This window comes from Phocoena sinus, chromosome 20 (genome assembly GCF_008692025.1).
Source record: "Phocoena sinus isolate mPhoSin1 chromosome 20, mPhoSin1.pri, whole genome shotgun sequence".
In the NCBI taxonomy this organism is placed as follows: Eukaryota; Metazoa; Chordata; class Mammalia; order Artiodactyla; family Phocoenidae; genus Phocoena; species Phocoena sinus.
In genome coordinates this window covers 26,733,429-26,756,088 of record NC_045782.1, presented here as the reverse complement: position 1 = coordinate 26,756,088, position 22,660 = coordinate 26,733,429, and the positions used below count along the sequence as shown (strand labels likewise).

Here is a 22,660-nt window from a genome sequence, read left to right as displayed (position 1 = left end):
TTGCAGGCAAAATGGTATAAGGATGCAAAAATGCATGATCCCAGACCACACGATTTGTTATTAATTTACAAACTAAGACTGATCTTCTGTGGTGTGTTCTCTCTCTTTTTTCTGTATAAAATTTTTGGCACCAACACTGGAAGTCAGATTAGGAGTATAGTAGAGTGGAAAGTACTCAGGGTTAGGTATCAGATGAAACTGGATTTGAATCATAGTTCTGCCACTTACTACCTTCATAATAATCGGCATATAACCCCTGGGAGCCTCCGTTTCCTCATATCTAAGACAGGGGTAATAATATCTACCTAGGATAAGACAACATAATAATAAACAGTAAAGTGCCCAGCACAGCATGTGGCACATATCAGATATAAAAGAAATTTTTGTTCACATCCCTACCATGTCCCCCTGGGAAGAAGGAGGCATTTAGTAGGTAGAATATTAGAATGGGATTGAGATTAGAATATTCTTCCTAAAGATCTCCAGCTCAATAAAGTCCTAATCGATCTGGGCCATGTAGCCTAGTTTGGAAGCTAAGGAACCAACAAGATTACCTCCTAGGGTCAGTTTAGTTCCATGATTCTTTGCCAAGGTGTCAGAAGGAACCTGGGCATAAGATGCCTCTCTAAAGATTCCTGGTAGTGAATGAGTTGATGTTGGAATTCAGGAGTGGTATCCTAAATCATGAAAAATGGGCATTAGGAATGAGGGTTGAGACCGTGCCATTTCTTATAAGCCTGTGGCCTGGATTCCATTAGGCTCAATGCCTGGATATCCCACAGGCACCTCAAACAAAACTCATCATTTGTCAAACTGAACTAACTCGTCATCTCTCCCCTCCCCCCAAACCTGTTCCTCCCCTCTTACTTCCTGTTCTGGTAGATGGCAGCATTATCCATTTCAGCGCCCTATTCAGACTCTCTGGCTCCTCCATCTTGCTCTTCAACCACATTAAATCAGTCACAAAGTCCTATTGATTTTAACTTCTAAATTCCTCTTGCCCCTGCCTTCTCTTCTGTACCCCTGCTGTGGCAGTCTTGGTTTGAGTTCTTATCGTTGCCCACCTGGGCCAGTCTCTTAACTGTCTCATTGCCTCTAGTCTCAGTCCTTTATTTGTTTTCCTGCAATCCATAGAGTTTCTAAAACCTAGTAAGACCATACTATTTCTTTTCTTAAAATCTTTTAATGACTCCTCTTTGCCTATAGGATAAAATCTAACCGCTTTAGGATGGCCTAGCCCTTTGTGATTTTTACTTTTTTAAATTTTAGTTGTATCTTGTCACTCTTCCTCAGATGCCTGAAGCATCTTTCACAGTGAACTACTAAGAGTGTACTTAATTGAGCTGCATTTTCCCACGTCTCCAAGCCTTCGTGCATGCTATTCCTTCTGCTTAAAATGATTTTCCTTTTCTACCTTTTCTTTCCTTTTCTGAATGTTTATTTATACTTCAGGGTCTATCTCAAATATTATCTCTGTAAGAAAGGATTAGGTGTCTTTCCTCTGAAATTCAACAACCTACATCTTAACAGCAGGATTTTCATTGCATTGGGACTATTGGTGTAGATGTCTGTATCCTCCACTGGATTCTAGACTTCTGGTGGGCAGATTGTGTCCTATTAATGTCTGTATGTCCAGCCCCAGCACAATGCTTTGCATACAGTGGAAACTCAGTAAATATTTGTTGAATGAAGGATGCAGCCAAGCACTGAAGTATGAAATATATACCAGGCTTCAAACTGTTTCTAAAAAATTCCCCAGTTTCTTAATCTTGCTAGTCAAGTCAGTTGGAATCATAGAGCCAAGGAAATTGATAAAAGTCAACTTTCTTCTTCATAGGCCTGCTCTCAATTGTGACTGCCCACAGGGTCAGGGCAGGGTGACCTCCTCAGTGTAGGCTAGGCAAATCCTCAAGAGATCATATCACTGAACAGAGTTTCTAAGGGCTTTTCCTTTCATTTCTGGGAACAGCATAAATAGTGACCCTTGTTGTTCCCTAGGCACATACTTTATTACTGCAGAGGATTGCTATCCTGCTCCTATCCAAAGGGTCGGGGAGTATCAGCTCTCACGCTGTGGAGGGGGAGTGGTCTGCAGTTGTACCACTTTGCCTCAGCTCAACCCTGCTCACAGCGGTCTCACAGCATCCTCCTGTATGATGGTCTCTCTCTTTCCCCAGCAAGTAATCCTATGAAGGAACATCCTATGGGTCTTCCTCAGCCTAGTCTTTACTCCAGGAGACAGAGGGCTAAGCTCCTTTATCATTTTGTCCTTGCTAGATCCAGTTTGTGCTGGAATAGGCACAGATACAGTTTCCCATAGCTGGTTAGCAAGTTATTTATGATTCACTCGGGCCACTGGCAGAAACATGGTCAGTGTGCCAAATCTCAAATCTTTTCGCTGTATAAGGGATGACTTATACAAGTCAGACTGAAATATAGTATAACACTTTATTCTGTTATAGGGTGTATATTCCCATACTTTGCACTTTTCAAGTTTTCTTAGAACTCTTATGTTGTTATTACAATTTTCTGAGTTCTGATTGAATTTTCAACAACATTCTCTTTCTCAGGAATGCTTAGTGTATCTGTTGACCTTTTACTATGGACCTATCTGTGGAATATAGAAGCCCCTACCTACCTACAAAAACAAGCAAACATTGCTTAGGTCTTTCTTCGAGGGGCCTAGGCCCACTGTAGCAAGCTCTTAGGAGTTCCTATAGACGGTATTATGAAGTGCTTGCAGGAAGTGACTGATAATCTGCCTCTTTGGAAGCTCTGATTGCTTGGAAATAAGAGGGAGTTTATCATGGTTCTCACTAAGGCCCAGTAGTATTTAAAAAATTGTTGCTGGTGGCGCTAAAGTACAATAAGCATAGTACTAGAGTATATTAATTTCCTGATACTGGCAATATTTCCTCCTGATCCCTAGAGAAGACTAATAGGATTGTGTATGCCAGTGGAAACAAGCCCAATCAAGTGGTCTTTTCTGGAAACTTACATGGCCCTCATTAATGAAGTGGGTCACCAACAATATGGTAACAACGGAGAACCAGTAGGGTAAGAGGTTACGTTTTACTCTAGGAAAAAACATCTTAAAGTCAGAAACTGTTGAGATCCAGGCTTTGATCTACAGCCTGGTTTTCATAGGTGAAGGATAGTACCCGATGGTCTTATACTGCTTTTAGTATTAAGAAGAGGTAAGACGGGTCAAAGAGATAGACACTGTTGGATTCTATTACTTTGCTAACCACAACCCTAGTTTTCTAAATTCCTAAAACGTCTTTTTCTCTGTGTTCTAGGCAGTACTACTTCAAGTGTGGTCCGTGGATTGGCAGCTTCAGTATCAGCTGAAAGCTTGTTAGAAATGCCAATTCTCCAGCCCCTACAGACTCAGCATTTCTGGAGTGGGACTCCAAGAATCTATTTTAACAAGCTCTCTCAGTGTTTCTTATGTACAATAAAGTTTGAGAAGCACTGTTCTAGGGCATCATATCCTGAAGTATGTTTTCTGTGGGTTTTTAATAGGTGCCATGCCCCAAATGGTTCTAGTTGTTGTCATATGAATTTGGAAAATGTTGGGTTAAACAAAGTTAAGCTTTTTTTTTTTTTTTTTTTTTTTTGTGGGGAGGACTGCCAGATTCTGCAGAGCTTTTAATACGTTACTTTACTACTCAAAAATCTCCATTGTATTTCCAACACACTTAAAGTAAAATCCAAAGCCCTTATCATGATCTGTGAAGCCATGCATGATCTGGCCACTGCTGATCTTCTGATATCATTTCCTATCTTTGTTGCTCTTGCTTGTTACATTCCACCTACACTGACCTCTTAGCCAGGCACACTCTTACTGTAAGGCCTTTGCACTTGCTGCTTTCATTGCGCGGAAATCTTGCATCTCTGCTCAAATGTATCTTCTTCAGAGAGGCCTTTCCAGGTCATCCTATACAAAATTGTAGTTCCTGTCACTTCATTCCAGTCCTTTATCCTGATTTATTTTTCTTCATAGCTCTCACTACTCTCTGACATTTACAATATTAATGTTTGTTGATTAGTTTACCATTTGTTTCCCCCACTGGACTGTTATTAGCACCATGAGGAGTTTGTTCATTGCTGATACTTCAATACCTGGAATGGTGCCTGGCACATAGTAGGTTACTTAAATATTTATTGATGAATTAGTGAACAAGTGAGTGAAGAGAGGAAATTGTAGAATAGAGAGTAACAGCAGTAGGATAAAGTCTGGTTGCCCAAGAATAGTGTGTGAGCCTCCCAGAAAGCAAGATAGAGAGGATACTTGCAGGGCTTGGTCCTCCAGGGTCTTGAGAGTCAAGTCACTATTATGACTGATACTAAATCATTGATCATTCCCATTCCCCACTGAGGCATGGGGAAATGAATCTCATGTATTTTTGCCTGTAATCATGGAACAGTAATGACCATTTCACACAGAGTGGACTCCCAGTTGGCTCTCCAGGGAAGTGTTTTCTTTAGTTCTTTTCTCTGTCATTTATCTATCCCTGGGAAATCATTCACTTTCATGGCTTCAGCTGTTATCAGTAGACATTGGCCAAATTTCTGTGTTTAGTACCCAACTTCGTCTCCTGCATTTTTACTGCCAGTTGTATATGTCTACTTGGATGTTGAATTAGCACCTACAGACTCAAGATATTCAGAGCTAAAAGTATCATATTCTTCCCCAAAGCATTTTCTTCTCTGATTTCCTTATGTCTGGTTAATGGCAGCGGTATCCTCACAGTCTTTGAAGCTAAAAACCATGGGGGTATTCTAGAAGTCTCTAAACTTTGCCTTTTCTCATTCAAACAGTTGTCCAGTCTTGTCGATTACTTCCAGTGTTTCTTACATCCGTGTTTGTTTCCTTTTTTTGTTTTGTGTCTACCTTAGCACTGGAATATTATAATAACCCCTGAACTATCTTCCCAACCCTGCTTTCAATCCATCTTAAACAGATTTCTCAGCCTGACTCTTAACAGTACTGCCCAGTATGGCTACAGCTAGTCCATACAGCTTTATGTCTACTGTTTCCTCAGTTCATTTCTCAGATGTAGCCAAACTGGACCACTTGTTCTTTTTTCTGATTCTTTTTGAGTTTTTCTATTCTTACGTCTTTGCTTATTCTGCTCTCCCTCTGACAAAAAAGCTTTCATTATCCATGTTTATTAGCATCCTGTCCATTCTTTAACACCCATATCAAATATCCCCTCTCAAAGACGGCTTTTTGATACCTTCTTTGAGAAAACGTGCTTTCATTTCTTTTTTCAGTATCACTTAACGTGTAAGATTTTGGCACATTATACATCATTTAAAACTTAACTCGTGTTCTTATTTTACTCCTGCCACTGTACTAAAAAGCCCCTTGAGGGCAGAGCCTTAGTCCTAACTCATCTCTTAATCTCCACAGTAGGTACCTAATGTGCATGTAGCGACTTGAATTGAAATACCTTGACTCAAACTATGTTTTGTAATAGCTATATCATATAGATCATAGCTATATCATACATCAGTTATATCATAGACTAAAAATGTTCATTTGGATAGGGAACTCATTAAATGGTCACATTCACATTCAGGCATTTTGGGAGTGGTATGGCCAATATTATTAATGATTTGACACAGAAAAGGTACAAGAAGGTTCAATGATGGCCAGTGCCACACAATAGAGGACCCAGTACTCTCAAGTCCCAGTCTGCAAGTCCGATTCAGGCTTCTCTTTATAACTCTCCCTGCTCCGGAAATAGCAATCGCTGTTCATCAGCTTTTGGGCATGTAAACTGCTTGGAGCAAGGGAAACTGGGAGACTTCATCCATTTATCCTCAAGAGATAAATTCAGATTCAGATGCCTAGGTCTCAGAATGAGACATCAGGCAGTTGCCTTGTCTGTTTCTAAATCTGGTGGCTGGGGAGCAATCCAAAGAGAGTCTGCCTCCATTCCACCCACCCCGTCACTCACCCTTCCACAAATCCTGCAATCCATTTGAACTGATGGAACTCCTGTTAATTGCCTCTTATTGGCCTGTTACAAAATGAAGCATGGGGAAGAGACAAAGCTTCCCTATTCACATTTTCAGTGGGCAGCAGGGGTCTCTGCAAAAATAGAGAACCTGGGGCCCAGGCTATTCATTTTTGAAAGTTAGGACAAGATCTTCCACCATTCAGAATCCCACATTATAATCACAATATTGCATCCCGGGAGACCCTGTCAACTTCTCAAATGGTCTGCTAGAAATTGAGTCTATTTAATAAATTAGCACTACTTATAGGCTTTTTTCCCCTTTAAAGTGATACACACTTTACATTTTAATTTCAGTATTTTTTTTCCCATTTGGAGGAAAGAGGGGGCGGGAAGTGGGGGAAGAGAGAAGAAAGAAAGAAAGAAGGAAAGAAAAGAAAAGGGAAAGAAAAGAAAACAAAAGAAAAGAAGGGAGGAAGAAAGAGAAGGGACAGTGCTTTTCATGAAAACATTAGTTCTTGTATTTATGTTTTAGGAAAGCAAAGGGGAGGCAAGAACTACAGCCTGATAACTGAACTTTCTGTTTAGAAGTCCCTCCTCTCCATTGGGCCTTAGCTAGGTTTCAATAATTATTGCTTAGGCACATAGTTTTGGAGCTTTGCTTTCTCTCAGACTTGTACACAGTTCTAGGAAGGGTTGTTGCCAAAGCCGTCATGTGATTTATTGACCCTCCACTGGGACAAGGGGGAACAGATATAACTTTGTGATTTTATTATAAGGAGGCTGGGTTAATATTTCTAGGTGAAACAAGCTACTATACCAAGTTCAAACATCTGAAGAGGGAGGTTAAGAAACCCTGAGTGTGGGGTGTAAGGACTATTCTGTCCTGGGGCTGTACAGACGTCGTCTGAGGCAGGGAGCAGGAGAAGAAAGGACACATTGTGACCCATTTCCAACACCTCCTGTGTGTAGAGGCGGAAGTTCCTTGCCTGCAGAGGGACACGCGCGGAGGAAAAATAGGAGAGTTACAACATGGCACTTACATAAACAACACCAAACTGGCATAAAACATCTAACAAAATTACACAACTTCAAGCTTGGAATTTTTATACAACATAAATATTAGGGTTCAGTCCATTTAATAATGCTATATAAAATCAAGATTTAAGGCAGTAATGTTCCACATAAACTCTGAAAACAACATTTATGCTTCTTATAAAAGCAGAAAATGATTGCATTCTGTGGGCTTTTCAAAATGATGAATATAATTACATGAAGCAACAAAAATGGATTGAATTAAAAATCCACTAGTTTCAATTTAAGTTGGTTAAGGGGGGAAAATGTAGTTTCTGGCCAAGGACTGAGAAAATTTTACAATTTTCTGAAAAAAAAAAAAAAAAGTATGTACTCTTAGGCAGTTAGGCAGCCTTCTCCCAACATGTATACGAAGCCCAAGAGTCACCAGTGAAATATGAGCTGCTTCAAACTTTCTAAGCCCAAGAAACCCTTTAATGGTATCTACTGTTGCAAGTTGAGCTGGTATTTTTCCTCCTCCTCCTGAGTACATGGCCACCCCCAGAATAATCCAGTTACTCCTCTAGTGTCTTTATAGCATCTTGTGCAATGTATTCTTCGTCAGTGTTGGCTGTTTTGGACTAGGCTTTGCAATATTGACTTGTAATCGGAGCAGTGCCCCAATGGAAGAGCACTCTCAGATAGACCCTTGCCTCCATGGGTCAGAAGCCAATTCATAGTTGTCTTTCTGTTATTTAAAGAGAGCCAGTCACTCCTGTTAACAGTCTTCCCGTCTGCAGGCTAAACTTGGTGTATTTTCTGTGTGTACAGGAATAGTAGTGTGTGTGTGTGTTGAGTGGGGAGAGATGGTGAATGTAGGTCCAAAAAAAAAAAAAATCCAACCTAATGCTACATGATGTTAGCTTACTAGACAGAACCTAATAAACATTTACTCTTCTCTTCTGTGCCTACAGAGTTTTTGTTTTTGTTTTTTTTTTGAAGTTGCTTATTAGTGGAGGTAAGATTTGCACATCTTGATTTAGACAAGGCAAGTGATTTTGACAGCAAATTTTCTGTTTGTGGAAAGATAGCATGGCATAACCTTGGCCACTGCTCCGGACTTAGACTGCCAATAGTCTTCTGTTCGTAAGTAAATTATTTGCAAATCTAACCATACACTTATTTATTTACTTATTTGTTTATTTATTTATTCCCCTTGCTTCATGCTATCCTGAAGCTGAGACTTGATGCCTTTCAAGGTGGGTTAGGCAATTACTTTTCCTTGTTTGACCAAACCACAGTGAAGTGGGCTCTGGGAACTTTGGAAGACATCAATATGGAGGAGCTAGAGAAAAGGTACAGAAGTGCAGCCTGTGTCCACTTATAGGCATCAAATTGAAAATGTGCATGTATGTGCAAAGTGGTATGTAAATAAATGAACAAAATATGTATACATATATTTTTTTACCTCTTGAGTTTTACCCCATAATGCAGTTTCCATGAGCCATAAAAAGAAGATAAAAATGGTAAAGACTGGTACCTGGTGTAGAGGTATATTGATCTGCTTAAGGAGAGCTTTCACTGCCATCTGGAGCTCGTAGAAGAACAATTGCACAGGGCAGTCAGAAGTATGATCCACACTTTCCATAGATTCAGAGCCAGAAAGCTTTTGGACCAATTCCCACTCCTCTCTGTATGTTGAGTCAAGTTAAAATTAGAAATATTACAAAAGTTCAGAACACAGCTCAGAACATTTTTACTGCATATGTCCAGAACCTGAATAACCAATTTTTGGTGGTTTAAAACTTGATGCAATTCTTGAAATTTGAACTTTTTTGCCACCCAAATGGAGTTTTAAATGAACTCTTTCTAATTTAAGCTTATTTCACCTATCAAACCACATACACCTCAGAACAGCAGGTCTGATTTGTAATGAATCAGTCTTTGAGATTAGAGCTTTGAAATATTTTGTAATAATTTCCTGTCTTCATTTTTCTTTTCCTGAAGATTCCCCTGTAAGTTCTAAGACCCTACATTTTACCACAGGGGCATCTGCTGGTTAATTCAGCAGTTGGGTAACCACAGGACTCTGGTCCAACTCAGGCAAGAAACCACATGGCACGTTTCATCCCTGGCCTGTTGTGATCGTGGGTACTATTTTGGTTTCCTTCCCCTTCCAAAAGCTTGAGAATCACAAACAGGAACAGCAGACAATTCCAATAAAAGGAACCAGGGGACACACATCACTGCTTCCATCCTCCTTTCAAACCAGTCATCTGTGTCTTTATTCTGCATGCTCTACAATCCTTCCTAGTGAACTTTTCCAAATGTCCTGCAGAAGGGAAGGGAAAAGAATGGTGGTGGGAGGAAAGCACATCTGGTTTGTCCCCCAAAAGCTGCTCTTTGAAAGGATCTTGAAAAGATCAAGGTAAAAGCCTCTTGGGCAACATTGTTTCCACAGGTATTTTAGCACAAATCTCTAAACACATTCAGTTGGCACATTTTCTAACTCTGCATGGAGCAGCAATGTGTTCTCAGGAGCAGGCTAGAGAGGAAAGGAAAGCCCTCCTGTTTTGGGTTGGAAAGAGAGGAGGTGCTAACATATGTTCCCACCCTCGTGAAAATCCTCTGAGGGCTCTCCCTGATGGGTTATACTCACTGGGGCTCCGAGCTATGAGCCAGAAAATGAAATTGATTGTGACATGAGCTTTTCATCAGAATATACTCTCTTTTAACCAGCTACCCTCTTAGAAAAGTTTCTGTTTTCATGATATCAGTTTCATTTCAATTCCCACACTGGAAAAGACTATGGAAAAATCTACCCTTTGTCTCAATAAGAGGGAAAAAAAAAAAAGAAAATTAAATCCTGCTTCAATCTGGGCATACTGTTGGCCTCACAAATAATTGAAATCTTTGAAAACCTGCTTGGGAACTATATCTTTTCTTCCGCCACTGATACTGAACTACATGAGGGGTTCTGAGTAGCACAAAATCTAAAGGACCACATTGCTAAAATATTATCTGTAATCAAATTAGAAAATAAATTACCAGGAAGAATACCATGAAACATCTACCACTAATCAGTTTAGTCTTTAAGGATGAGGGAGATGGAACTGGCAGAGGGAAGGCTACTGGAGTCTTTTGTAAAAATGAAACTTGGATCCTTGGCAAAGGGAAATTAGTTGGTGCAACCACTAAAAGATAGAGTCTAAACCTTTAAGGCACAAATCTAGAAAATGGATGAAAGTAACCATTGCAAAATCAACCCACAAATGAGCCTCTTGGGAAGGACGGAGATAACTAATGCTGATTGTAGAAGTGGCCACCAGATGGCAGACTTAAGTCTAGGTGTAGTTGGTAAGTGGAAGAGAATATGGCAGCTAGTGAGTTCTCTGAAGAGACCGTCGTCATCGTCATCTCCTACATTGTCACCAAGTAGTACTTAATAAACATCGTGAGATACTCTCGTTAAAAAGTTCTTCTCACTTTAGTGACCAAATTTTACATGACCAAATTAGAGTCTCCTTTGGTTAAGCAAATCTGTAGGTGCAGCTAGAGCCTGAGGATCTAAATTGTACACTGAAGCTTGACAAACTCTTTTTCAAGTTCTTTTTCTTTTCTTGTCTGTTCTTTCTTTTCCTTTTGTTTTTGTGTTGAACACAGTTCAGTTCATTTTAGTAGACCTTCAGAGGTGTACTAGAGGGCTAGCGGTAAAGCTGAGTCAGTTTACCAAGACTGGGCAACGTTTTCCAAAGTTAACGGTAATTCACCATAATGCCAAATCATAGAGCAATTTCCAGAAGGTCAGGCCTTGTTACTTCTTTTCTTCCCTAGAGAACCGTAAAGACTGTAGGAAACACACAAAGTCCTTAGGCCAGGGCGTTGGGGTGGGGGGAGTGAGGGTAGGGAGGGTCCTTTAAGGTTAAGGGGAGACCAGTTACTCTACTAGAACCCGTTTACACAAGTGACTTTTTTATATGTGACTTTTTAGGTTGTGGAGAAAAGATACTGGAAATAGCAGTGCTGAAAGAAAAGGGCATCTCTTCATTAACCTGAATGTCAGTGGTTGCACAGAGGAAAGTGAAAGGATAGTGTCCCCTTTAAATGCGCCCACTCCTTCCAGCAATCAATACTACAAGCCCTCCTTATCCTAACGTTAAAACCCGAGCTATGCCTTTGCCCCAATGTGCTGGCCCCTGAGGACGTCTCATCGTAGAAACTTCACTCAGAAGTAACATTTCAGTTTCCTTCTGGCACATCAAACCCATCACGTAGCCATTGTTTCATCATGAGGAAAATCTAAACTCCTCACAACTTACTTGGAAACGTTATTGTTCTCTCGGATCTTCACATGGCAGAGAATGTTAGGCAACTTTTGGGTAACAAGAACTTTGATTTGATCCACAGAGCTACATAGCTTTAGGTAACCCAGATATAATCCAGGAGAGAGACGCTGATGACTCCTTTTGTGATAGGAGAGAATATCCTGTAGGATGAAAAACAAAACAAAAAACACATTAAAAGGCAATCTCTTTTCATTTCTTAGGTACACCATGTCACGAATTAAAGGAGCTGTAGCTAAGTAATTAGTGAGAAACCTTGGATACCACCATGAATGTTGAGAATGTGTTGGTGGTACAGCCAGTCTTACCTTCAGGAGAATTAGCCTCCAAGTCAGGTACTCAGCCTTTAATATATTCTGCATGCTTATTTTCCTCAGATTTCTGTTCCACGAATAGGTGTGTGGGTTGTGATTGGGAATGGTCTGGTTGGTGGTGGAGGCAGATAGATACTAAAGAAAAGTAGAATTCATAATTTCTGTCCTTGAAGGGTTTATTGTTTAGCTGGGGGAAAACAAACTGCAAGTGTAAAAACTGACAAAGCAGTATAGGAAGCCTCATTATTTCAGGATAATTGGTGTCAGGAAAAGGATCAACATTTTATAGTAAGTAGAAAAAAAAGGATTTGATTGTTATCTTGAAAAATCAAACAAGCAATAGCAATAGATTTATTTATCTTATTAACATTCGAGTTATAATCACTAATTCTGAGAATGAAGAGAGAATCAAGTATTGACTCTTGGGTTAACATTTTAGACTAAATTGTATGATAGACGAAATGCTGTTCCTCATGTTTGACTTTCACAATGTGATCATGAAGAGGATAATTTTTGCAAGAGTATTTGAAGCCTCCATATATTTTTTTCCCTTGCATTAAACAAATTTGATATTCAGGTCATTCTCTTATAAAATCCTTGTTCATTGTGTGGTCTTCAGTTGTCAACTGGCCTACCATTGCTGGATTCTCAATTGTCAGTAACTTTGCATGTGATTTGATTAGTCTCCATGTCATCCTCATCAGCTTCACAAAATTCTGTATCTTTTACAAGATTTAAAAGTTTACCTTGTAGTAGATTTGCATGGAATTTGCATTGTATTGTCACATCACAATATTCCATAGGCAGCGGAGACTGAATAAAGGTGGTGCAATAGGAAGTGCCAGCCTAGTTAAGCACAGAGGGGTGTTTGAGTGGAGTTTTGTTTTCTATGTGGTCAGTTTTCTAGTGAACTTTTAAGGTTGTGACTTTTGCTTCTCTAGATGACTGCAGGAACTCAGGTAATAAATACTTGGTAATACAGACACTCCCTCTCCTGTATATCAGTAGGTAAGACTTTTTATACATTTGGGCCGTGTAGGGGTGAAACAGAGTAGGAGTGATGACTCAGGAAACTGATTATAGGGGAAGGATTTCTATAAGCCACAGTTTAGCCTAGTTTTCAAAGGGGGTAAAAAAGAGGGAATCAACTCTACCACTAAATGTAGGGAAGGCAAAAGAGAAGAGAAAAAAACAAGTTTAAACTTACATAGAATTCAGTATGGAACAGAAAGGTATGAGGTCTTCCTTGACAGTATACTCTGAAGAAATGACCCCTCCTCTGTAGAATTAACCATCTGTAACATCTAACATATGCTATTGTGTATTGTCTCCTTTGTCCTGTCCTTATCAAACATATTGAGTTCCAGGTACTATAGGAGACATTGGGGTTTCAGGTGAACCTTATATGATCCCTGCTTTTGACGAGGTCAAGAAAGACAGATGAGTAAAGGAATGATCACAATATACCGAAACCAGTTTATAATAGAGGCAATGTCGGCATACAGAGGAAGGAGTACTTAACTTATATTTTTCTTCTTTTATGTTCTTTTCTTGAACTAGACTATGAAATTAATGGTAGGGCGTTTTTTTTTTTTTTTTTTTTTTTTCCAATTGCTTTGTCTCCTTAGTGCCCAGTACTGTTTCTATATATAATAAGTTTGCAACATGTGGAAATCAGGCCTTGTCCCTAAAACAGAATGTATGAGAATAGCAGAAGAGGGACAAAATAAGAATGGTCACAATTGGAAGGAAGACATAACTAGCATGTATAAGAAAGCAAAGACTAAATAAGTTTTAAGATATTTGGCAAAGAAATAGACTAGAAAAATTTGACTTCACGATTAAGGAGGAGGGAATCCTTATTAATATAAGGAGATTGATAAGGCTGAATGTTTTCATCTTGTCTTTTCAGAACAGACTGCAGATAATTAGTTGACTAGAGGAAGTTCAGTCAAGGTGAAATTTTGAGAAATGAACAGGTAATCAAAGAGAGAGAAACAGTTAATGAGAGAAGGAAAAATGCAAGTATTTAATCAGCAGAATTTGACGATATGCACCCTAGGGGTGCTTGCTGTACAAGCAGATGTGGCCACAAACCCACAGATCATTATTTTTGAGAAGTGATGGAGAAATGGAAAAGTCCCTAAAGGCTGGAAAAGGGCAAATATGCCTATCTCTGAAACAGGAAGGGGAGAAACACAGAATGACGCTAGTAATTAAAGACCACCAACTTATAGATCTTTGGGAAAAATGAGAACAAGCCATCAGTCAATCAATTTGCAGTCACCTAGGAAACCCTGAGACACTAAATAGGAGTCAACATGGTTTTGTGATGGGCAGATCATACAGACAACTTTAATTCCTAATAGCAAAAGAACAAGATCCATAGACCAGGGAGTTGTCTCCAGTATGATCTGTTTCACTAGATAATCTGGGAAAAGTATCAGCAGAATCTTGACCGCATGACTTTAATAAGCTGAATATCAGGGTTGAAGATTTGTGGGTGATGGGGATAGTATGGGAATAGTAGGACATATTGAGCGATGGCCCAGTAGAGACTGGTCCTGAGAGCCAGTCGGTTCATCATGTTTATTGATGTTCCAGACAAAGAAATGAAGAATGTGTGTATCAAATTTGTGGGTCCCAAATTTGGTGTGGTTTTGATTTTCTGGAAAATAGTAATAAAGCTCTGAATGACCTTATGCATTGGAAAAATAAGCCTATCGTAATTAGGGTTGAAACGTAATAAGAAAATGTGCTTGTAAAGACCCAAACCCAAGAGTACAAATATAGAATGGGTATGAGTATAAGAAAAAACATGTGGGGGTCAGAACTGACCACAAATAGAATGTGAGTTAGGAACATACTGTGGTTATGTAAAAAACAACACCATTCTGGGATGGAGTCATTCACTCTTCCATTCAATTTTTTTGAAGACTATTACTGAGCATCTACTATGTGTTTTCCTGCCTTTACATAGTCATTTAGCCTTCATTAGTCAGAATGTTTTTGGAGCCTGAGAAATGCATGGGAAGAGAAAGAAGCTGTCCTATTCACATAATCTGAGGTACATTAGAAAGGCCCCCTAAGCCAAATCAAATGCCTGTGGGTTTATATATTGCCTGATTTGACCTCTAACCTGCATTTCCAGTCTCTAGTTCCACTGCAGTCCTCTTGTGTCCCTTATCTCCAGCCAAAATGGATTGCTTTTTCCTTCCTCATACATAGCCTAATCTCTCTTCTTTGATTCTTCGTTCGTTCATGAATTCACTCATCCTACCAGCTTTTATCGAGCACTTACTGCGTATCAGGCATTATGCTGGGATGTTAGTGACATCAAGATGAATAGGACATGATCCTTCTTTTCATGGAACTCGTATTTCAGTTTGTGAGAGAGACATGTGAGCAAGTTGTTCTTAACCCAGTATGATAAAGGTTGTGTAAGGTCCATTGTGGACTCAAGGGAGGGTGGGATCTCCTTTTCCAGCTTTTACCTTAATTTTTTGTACCATGCCCTCTATTTAATTTAATTCTCTATTTAATTAATTCCGTCCTTCCTCCCTTCTTTCCTCTCTTCCTTTCTTCTTCCCTCCCCCTTTCCTTTCTTCTCCCTCCCCCTTGTCTTTCTCTCTTTCATTTTTTCTCCACCTGGTAAACTTAACTTACCCTTCATGGCTCAGCCAAATGTCACCTCTTCTACGACGGCTTCCCTGATATTTCCAGGTAGAATTAATACTTGCTTTGTCTGTGTTTTCATAGTACACTGTTTGTGCTGCTAGCAGGTTCTGGTTTAATCCTGCCTTGTATTACCTTGATTTGTGTACAAGTCTGTCTCCCTCCCTTGTCTGAACTTGAAAGGAAGGACCTTGAGTTATTCATTTGTTTTTCCTATAGCACCTAGAAGAGTTCCTGGCACCTAGCTGGTGCTGAAAAAATGTTTATTAACTATGAAGTGAGTGGCCCAGAGGTACTGGGGGTCTGGGGCTGAACCTTTGGGAGAGAATATGTTGTGTTGGTGCAGTGACCAGGAAGGGTATACCCTTCTTCTCTTCATTGATCAGATATCCTAAGAGCTTGTTAGAGGAACAATGTGTAGTTGCTTTTCCAATAACTACAGGGTTTTTGTTTTGTTGGATAGGGTATGGAAGCTGAATTGTCCAGGGTTAGCAGAGGTCATAAAATGGTGGCCTGTGGCCCAAGATTATATAGGCTGCCAAGAATGTAAATTTTCTGAATCATTTTCTAACTTTTAAAAATAAAGAGATTTTATCCCAAACTCTGGACTTTCAACTTCTCTTTAAAAATTGAAAAATATTTCAACATTGGGACCACTTTCTTCCACTGCAATTAGTTGAGGCTGAATAGGGCTGTTCTTTAGATGAGACAAGGGCTCTTCAGATTACTATAGTCTTTGTTACTTCCACTTTTTTTTATATTGACATATAACTCACATACCATAAAATTCACTCTTTTAAAGTGTGAAATTCAGTGGTTTTTACTATAGTCACAAGGCTGTGCAACTATCACCACTATCTATTTCAGATTATTTTCAACATTCCAAAAAGAAAACTCCCATTCGTTAGCTGTCCTTCCCCAGTCCCTCCTCTTCCTGCCCCTGGAACCACTCATCTACTTTCTGTCTCTATGGCTTTGCCTGTGCTGGATATTTAATTGTGTAGCATTTTGTGTCTGGCTTTTTTCACTTAGCATAATGTTTTCATCCATATTAGCATGGATCAGTACTTCATTTATGGCTGAATAATATTCCATTATATGAATACATCACTTTTGTTTATCCATTCATCAGTTATTGGACATGTAGGTTGTTTCCACTCTTTGGCTACTGTGAATACTTCTGCCATGAACATTGGTGAACAAGTTTTGTGTGACCCCAATTGTTTCTTATATCCTGCCCAGTTGACTCATTTCCATTAATCTTCCTGATTCCAGTAGTTTTTGATCCCCACGTTAGGGGTTCCTTGGAGGTAGAGAGAGCAGGAATGTGCAGGAGAAAGCAGAAAAGGGCAGAAGAGATAGTAGGTCTTGGGCACCTCAGGTGTAAGAAGAAGATGCTGGGTCCTTGTAGGTGACAAGAAATGCCTAAGGAGATCAAGGGAAGGAGAGCAGGGATGGGAGGGAGATGGAGGGCAAGCTTCACCACAGCTTCTCTAGGATCACACTTTTAAAAAGGATCTAGAGAAAAGGACGGGGAAGGTGTGTAAAGCAACATGGCAGAATGGGAAGGGCACCAGGCTAGGAGTCAGAAGACTTGTGTCTTAGTCCCACAGGCTGCTTTTTTGGTAATAGGACCTTGGTGAGTTACTTCCCTGAAATCCATAGCTTCATTTATGAATTGGACAGAAATTTCCCACTCAACCTCACTGGGTTTTCATGAGGATCAAATGATATAGATGTGACAAAGTGTTATAAACTTGAAAGTGTAGTACAAATGTGAGAGATTAATCTTCAGAGAAAACTTTACCTGGAGGTTTCTAGTTATTGAAGTGACCCCTGAAGATTATGGTCGGAGAAACTCAGCACCTGAGAGGGGCCTTTCTGTTGGAAACACAGTTGACCCTTGAACAACATGGGTTTGTACTATGTGAGTCCACTTATACCTGGATTTCAATAAATATACAAAAATATATGTGTGGAATATTGTGTACACTTGTATTGTGCTAGACTTGTATTGAAGTGGATAACCTATCCTTACATAGGCAAAAGGTGAGTAGTATTTAATGTAAAATTAATAATGTTTTAGTTTTCTTACTGTTTTATAACTTTTCTTTCAGAGAATTACATTACCATACAGTATGCCTGTCTCTTGTAATTGGAGAAACTGCCTATCAGGCTGTCACCACAGGTAAGTGCTTTTTAAAAAAAGTAACAATGTTTCCAATACTGTATTACGAATGTGACTATAATACCGTATGCCATAAAAATTTTATGACCATTCATAAGCGTATATAGGCTAGGCTACTGTGAAGCAATTGTATCAGTTACGCTAGGCTACCATAAAGCAGTCATACTGCTGCTTCTTTATTATCAACGCATGAATTGTTATACCTCTAAATAAATATGAATTTCTTTTTCACATTATAATTTTGGGGCGTCAAAAGTTATATTTGGATTTACTACTGGGGGGGTGGTGTCAGCACCCTTAACCCCCATGTTGTTTGTTCAAGGGTCAACTGTACCCTCATTGCCAGTTAGTTTGCTCAGGGGGATTCTAACTTGTCTGTAATAACTCTCTTTTCCTTCCCAGGCAAGTGTGGGAAGGATTTCTCTCTCCCTTCCAGATATATGAGAGTGGCTTGTTATGAAGGTCTGGGACTTGAGAGGGTCAGGAATTTGAGCGGGTTAGACCCTGGAGGTTCCCTGGGGCCCTAGAGGATTAGTGCATTAGTTATGGGCCCAGATTTTGTTAAAGCCCTTATCTGTTTTGAAAACTCCATTGTGGATCATTTAGTCTTTATACAATTTTTCTTTAGTTCTTACGAAAAGGTAGAAGAAGTAGTGAAATGACTGAGCCAGTACCTAGGGTCTCCTGGGAGAGTACAGATGAGAAGGAGATGGACTGGGTGTGCCCTGAGGGAGAGCCTAGCATTGGTTGGATTTTTCTGAGTGGAGAAATAATAAAAATAACTAACATTTATAGAGCACTCACTTTGTGCTACTCTTCTAATGCTTTATGTATTTAACTCATTTACTCTTCATTAGAACCCAGTGAAGTAGGTTGTTTTGCAGAGAAGGAAATACAGGAGGTAAGAAATTAAGTAACTTGTTCGAGTCACATAACCAGAAAAGGTGGAGTCAGGAATCATACCCAGTCGGCCTGAGTCCAAAGTGGTGCCTCAGAATGTGGTGTGATGTAGCAGAAAGAAGCTCAGGCTTCCAATCAGAAGGCCTGGAGGTCATCATTCTTATGACCCTGAGAAAAAAGAGTGGTTTGTGGCCTGGAATTGTAGGAATTACCCAGCCTGCTTTGGTCAACCACCAAGACCTATCTCTATGTTGAATTGGTGGGGCTGCCTCCTGACATAATTAAATGTTAAGTCTAGGAGTAACTGAATACCGCCCTAATAGTTTTATTCCCCCATTTCCTCTCCAGTGTAAGACCTGTACGGGAAGGAGGGGAGAGAGAAAAAGTAGAAGGAGAAAAAAGGAGAGTAGGGGGTGGGTGGGAATGACATCAAGCAGGAATGTGCCAGTCAGCGGGGGTAAATTTTCCACTTGGATCTGTGTGGAAACCTGATCTTGCCTCTATTTTTGGTCTCCTTCTCTAACAACTTTTTGCCAGATTGGAATTTTTCTGCACCTGTAACACATTTTTAATGTAATAAGTCTAGGAGAAACCAGGTATTATATCATGCTGGGGCCTGTGCTGTGTTTCTAGGAGCAAAGGTAGCCCAGACTCCAATTTATCCCTATAGGGGATTAGTGTATTAGTCACCCTGTAAAAGCTCAATTTATTATGATTTTTTAAATGTTTCTTTTAGCACTTACTTATAAAAGGTGAAGAGGGGAACCACAAATGTGTCTGTGTTCCCTGCTCCCACCTACACACACACACACACACACACACACACACACACACACACACACACACACACACACCCTCACCCTCTATAAATTTCATATGAACCCAAATTCCATGAAATCAAATCCAGAGGTATTGGCTTTGACCAATTAGCTTACCTTTGCCACACTGGACTTTATCCTGGTCTGGGCCAGAGCAAGTAATAGAAAGGTGAGATTATTGTACTAGCCACCCCTCAGTGGGGAATGAAAGTACGTCAGCAGGCTGGTTACTTAGCTGTTTAGGGTGATCTGAGGGGTTACTGGGCCAAGGCTTGGGTTTGGCTTGTTTGTCTGAGATTGAGCCCTTTCTTCCCCATTACTCCAGATTGGCTGTCTTGTCGATATATGCCATTGGTTGTGTAGGCCTCAAGGTAGTTGTTTCTCCTAGCTTTGCCACCTAACTGGAGAGCTCTATAGGACTCATCCCCATCACTGGATTTAAAAGAAGGAAAAAGAAACAGCTCGAAGCCCATGTTTACGTAAGAACATGTGAAGCTGTGTGGTGGCGTGGAGAGAGTGCTAGACTCAGGAGCACAAGATATAGGTTTGTATCCTAGCTCTGCCATCGAGATTAAGAGACTGGATCTCAGCTGCCTGATTTTTGAATTTTGGTGGCTATTTAGTTCTCAGGTGACTCATCTTTTATTTCATCTCCCATCCCTCACTCATTAAAATCCTAACTCCTGCCTCCAAATGTGATATAATATAGCAGAAAGAAGCCTGCTTCCAATCAGAAGATCTGAGTTCAACTTTCAGCTCTGTCATTTTCTAGCTGTGTGTCTAGGGGCAAATCCAAGTTTGGTCGGGCCTTAAGCTGATACAATTTTTTGTGCTTTTCTTAAGGAAAGTAATACAAAATTATGAGTGTGAAGTTTTTAGGGCCTTGGAAGGGACTTGTAGAAGTGACGAGCTGATTGATGCTTTTGAATCTTTCCTATGTGTGGAATACAAACAATGACATGCCTCCGGACCTCTTCATTCCATTACTGCATATGTAAATGGCTCTTGATACATTTCACTAGAGCCTCAATAAGTGTGTTTGGAATTTTTATTAGGAAAATTGAAAAGACTACATACCTGGATGGTTATCAGTAAAATGTCTAAGGCTGTTGGCTCCTCAGGTGTTGAGAGAGACTTCCTCTGGCTTTGCAGCTTTGAGATCTGCATCCATTTGCCATTAAAAAATGAATAGAGCATCTCCACCTCTCTGATGGTGACTATGAGGATGTTTCCATGCCGGTCTTTAATGGGTTCATAGTAAACTCTTCCCAAATTGTGTGTCCCAAGTAAATTCTAGAAACAAACAGATTTCTGGTAGCTTAGATGATGTGCAAACAAAGCAACATAACTGCAACGAAAGACACTGAATAATTATCTGATGTTTCTGAGAAGCTGTTTTTGGGTGGTTGTTGTTGAGCAGACTTAACCCTATAATAGAATATGTAGCATCATACAAATGTGCTTAACAGAAGCTCAAAGAGAATGTCTTCACCATAAGCCTGCAAAGATTATAGCAAGAGGCACAAAAATTATGTTTTTTTAAGCAAATTTAATATCTGTAAATATCTCTTACCCACATAGACACACCAGCACATAAACCTCAGTTACCAGCACTCGAAGAGAATCCCAGATGTTTTAAAGAAAAATGCCTGATATTTCAGGTATGCTACTTGTGGAGTTTTCAAGAGCTCTACAGTAAGCTGGTATGAAGTGGGCTTGTTTAAAATGAAGAAGTGAATTGACAACGTAGCACATTGTCCAGGTCCCCACATGACTGCACATTCCCTTCAAGATACTTTAATTGGGAGATTGGCCTGGTTTGACTTATCTGCATTTCAGAGAGTTCTGTTTATTTAAAATTTTGTTAAAATTGTTTGTGAGCTAGGTCAACAAGGTAGACAATACTTTTAGAAAGGTAAGAAGAGAAGGATGCCACATTAAATGTGAAGGGGCCCAGGTAGATGTTATTAAAATAAGCAGTTTTACAAATATCATCTCAGAGCTCCTGGCTGTTATTTTTGTGAGCTCTCATAAGTGCTGACAAGATAACCTGTTAGCAGGAGTGCAAAACTAGAACTGGAATTTGTGAAAGTGATAAGGATGACCTAAAAATGAATGAGCCAGCTGATCAGTATTCACATTTACAAGAACAGTGGAATGTTCCTCATAGGTAGGGACTATGTCTTTTTTTTTCTTTTCTTAATTTGCAAGGACAGAACACATAAATAAGAAATTTCATACATAATATTGACATTATAAAAATTCATTTGGAAGGATTACTGTTTTGAGAAATGGCCTAACTACTCAGTCAGATTATCCCTTTCTAACAATTAACTTCTAAATCATAGAGAAGTAATTGGGTAAGGCTTTTAATCCAGCCCTGTGTAGTACTACAGTCTTATATAAAGCAGTTTGCTGCAAAGCAGTACTGGCCAATCAGAAATGGCATGCTGGTAAACTGGCCATCAAAAAAAAAAAAAAAAAAAAAAAAAGGCTTGATATATAATATGCCAATTTCTGTGGTGTAAATACTCCCACAGTACCCTGTTTCAAGCTACCAAAGGTTGTGACAACAGGCTTTGAAAATCTCTGAATACTTAACTGTTGGCTCTCCTAAGTGAGTACAAGTTGGCTCCAGCACATTACTGCTGTTAAGCCTTTAGTTATCCTGGTGTTGAGTTTCAGGTCTGGCTGCTGTTCATTAACACTTAGACTTCTAAAAAATGACTTACTCTTTCTGGCTCTGAGTTTCATCATCTAAAATTAAGAGTCCTTACAGCTCAGACATCCCTTATGCTAATCCTTACCTTATAGAATGATTGGTGGATTAAGTCAAGCAATGTATGAGAAAGTGTTTTGTAAACTTTCAAGCTTGATGCAAGTAGGCAGGGTATGGGCTTTCTTTAGTGCTCCAACTGGAATTCCACCCTGGTTTATACTTACTCATTTTCAACACTCAGCCCAGGTTTCACCTTCTCTGGGAGGACTTTCTCAACTCTCACAGGTAGAATTTATCATCTCCTTTTTTGTCCCCTACTGCTTCATGTACCAACTTGTATCTTAGCATGACTTTGACTTTCCTGTGTATTGATGTACATGTCATGAAATCATGGTTTTTTTCATCTCTGTTTCTCTGGGTTCCTTGCACAGTGCCTGGTGCATAGTAATAGCTCAAGAAATTTTTGTTGACTGAAGTAACATCATTAGGACACTGGAAAATTTGATTTGCTTTGGATCAAAGTGGGTGAGTGGACATTGAATGAGATGGTCATTTCATTTAGGCAGAGTTTATTATCAGTGATTCACTGTTAGTTTTGGATATGCTGACTAAACGAGAAGCACTAAAAGTCTTCCTGAAATTCTTTGTTGATAGCAAATTGGGTTGGATAGCTAGCTCTGGGAAGAGCCCAATTTAAAAGAGGAATATCTTTGTGAAAAT

General features: G+C 39.6%; 1 protein-coding gene across 1 annotated transcript in view; it reads right to left on the bottom strand.

The window, feature by feature from the left end:
• ANKFN1 (ankyrin repeat and fibronectin type III domain containing 1) overlaps positions 1–22,660 on the bottom strand; it is a 155,063-nt gene that overhangs the window by 24,719 nt on the left and 107,684 nt on the right. Inside the window, exons 12-15 of the mRNA XM_032617038.1 lie at positions 20,299–20,514; positions 11,303–11,469; positions 8,524–8,674; positions 6,790–6,958 (exon numbers count right to left, since the gene is read on the bottom strand). Coding sequence (XP_032472929.1) covers positions 6,790–6,958; positions 8,524–8,674; positions 11,303–11,469; positions 20,299–20,514 — 703 coding nt within the window. The remainder of the gene's footprint in view (positions 1–6,789; positions 6,959–8,523; positions 8,675–11,302; positions 11,470–20,298; positions 20,515–22,660) is intronic.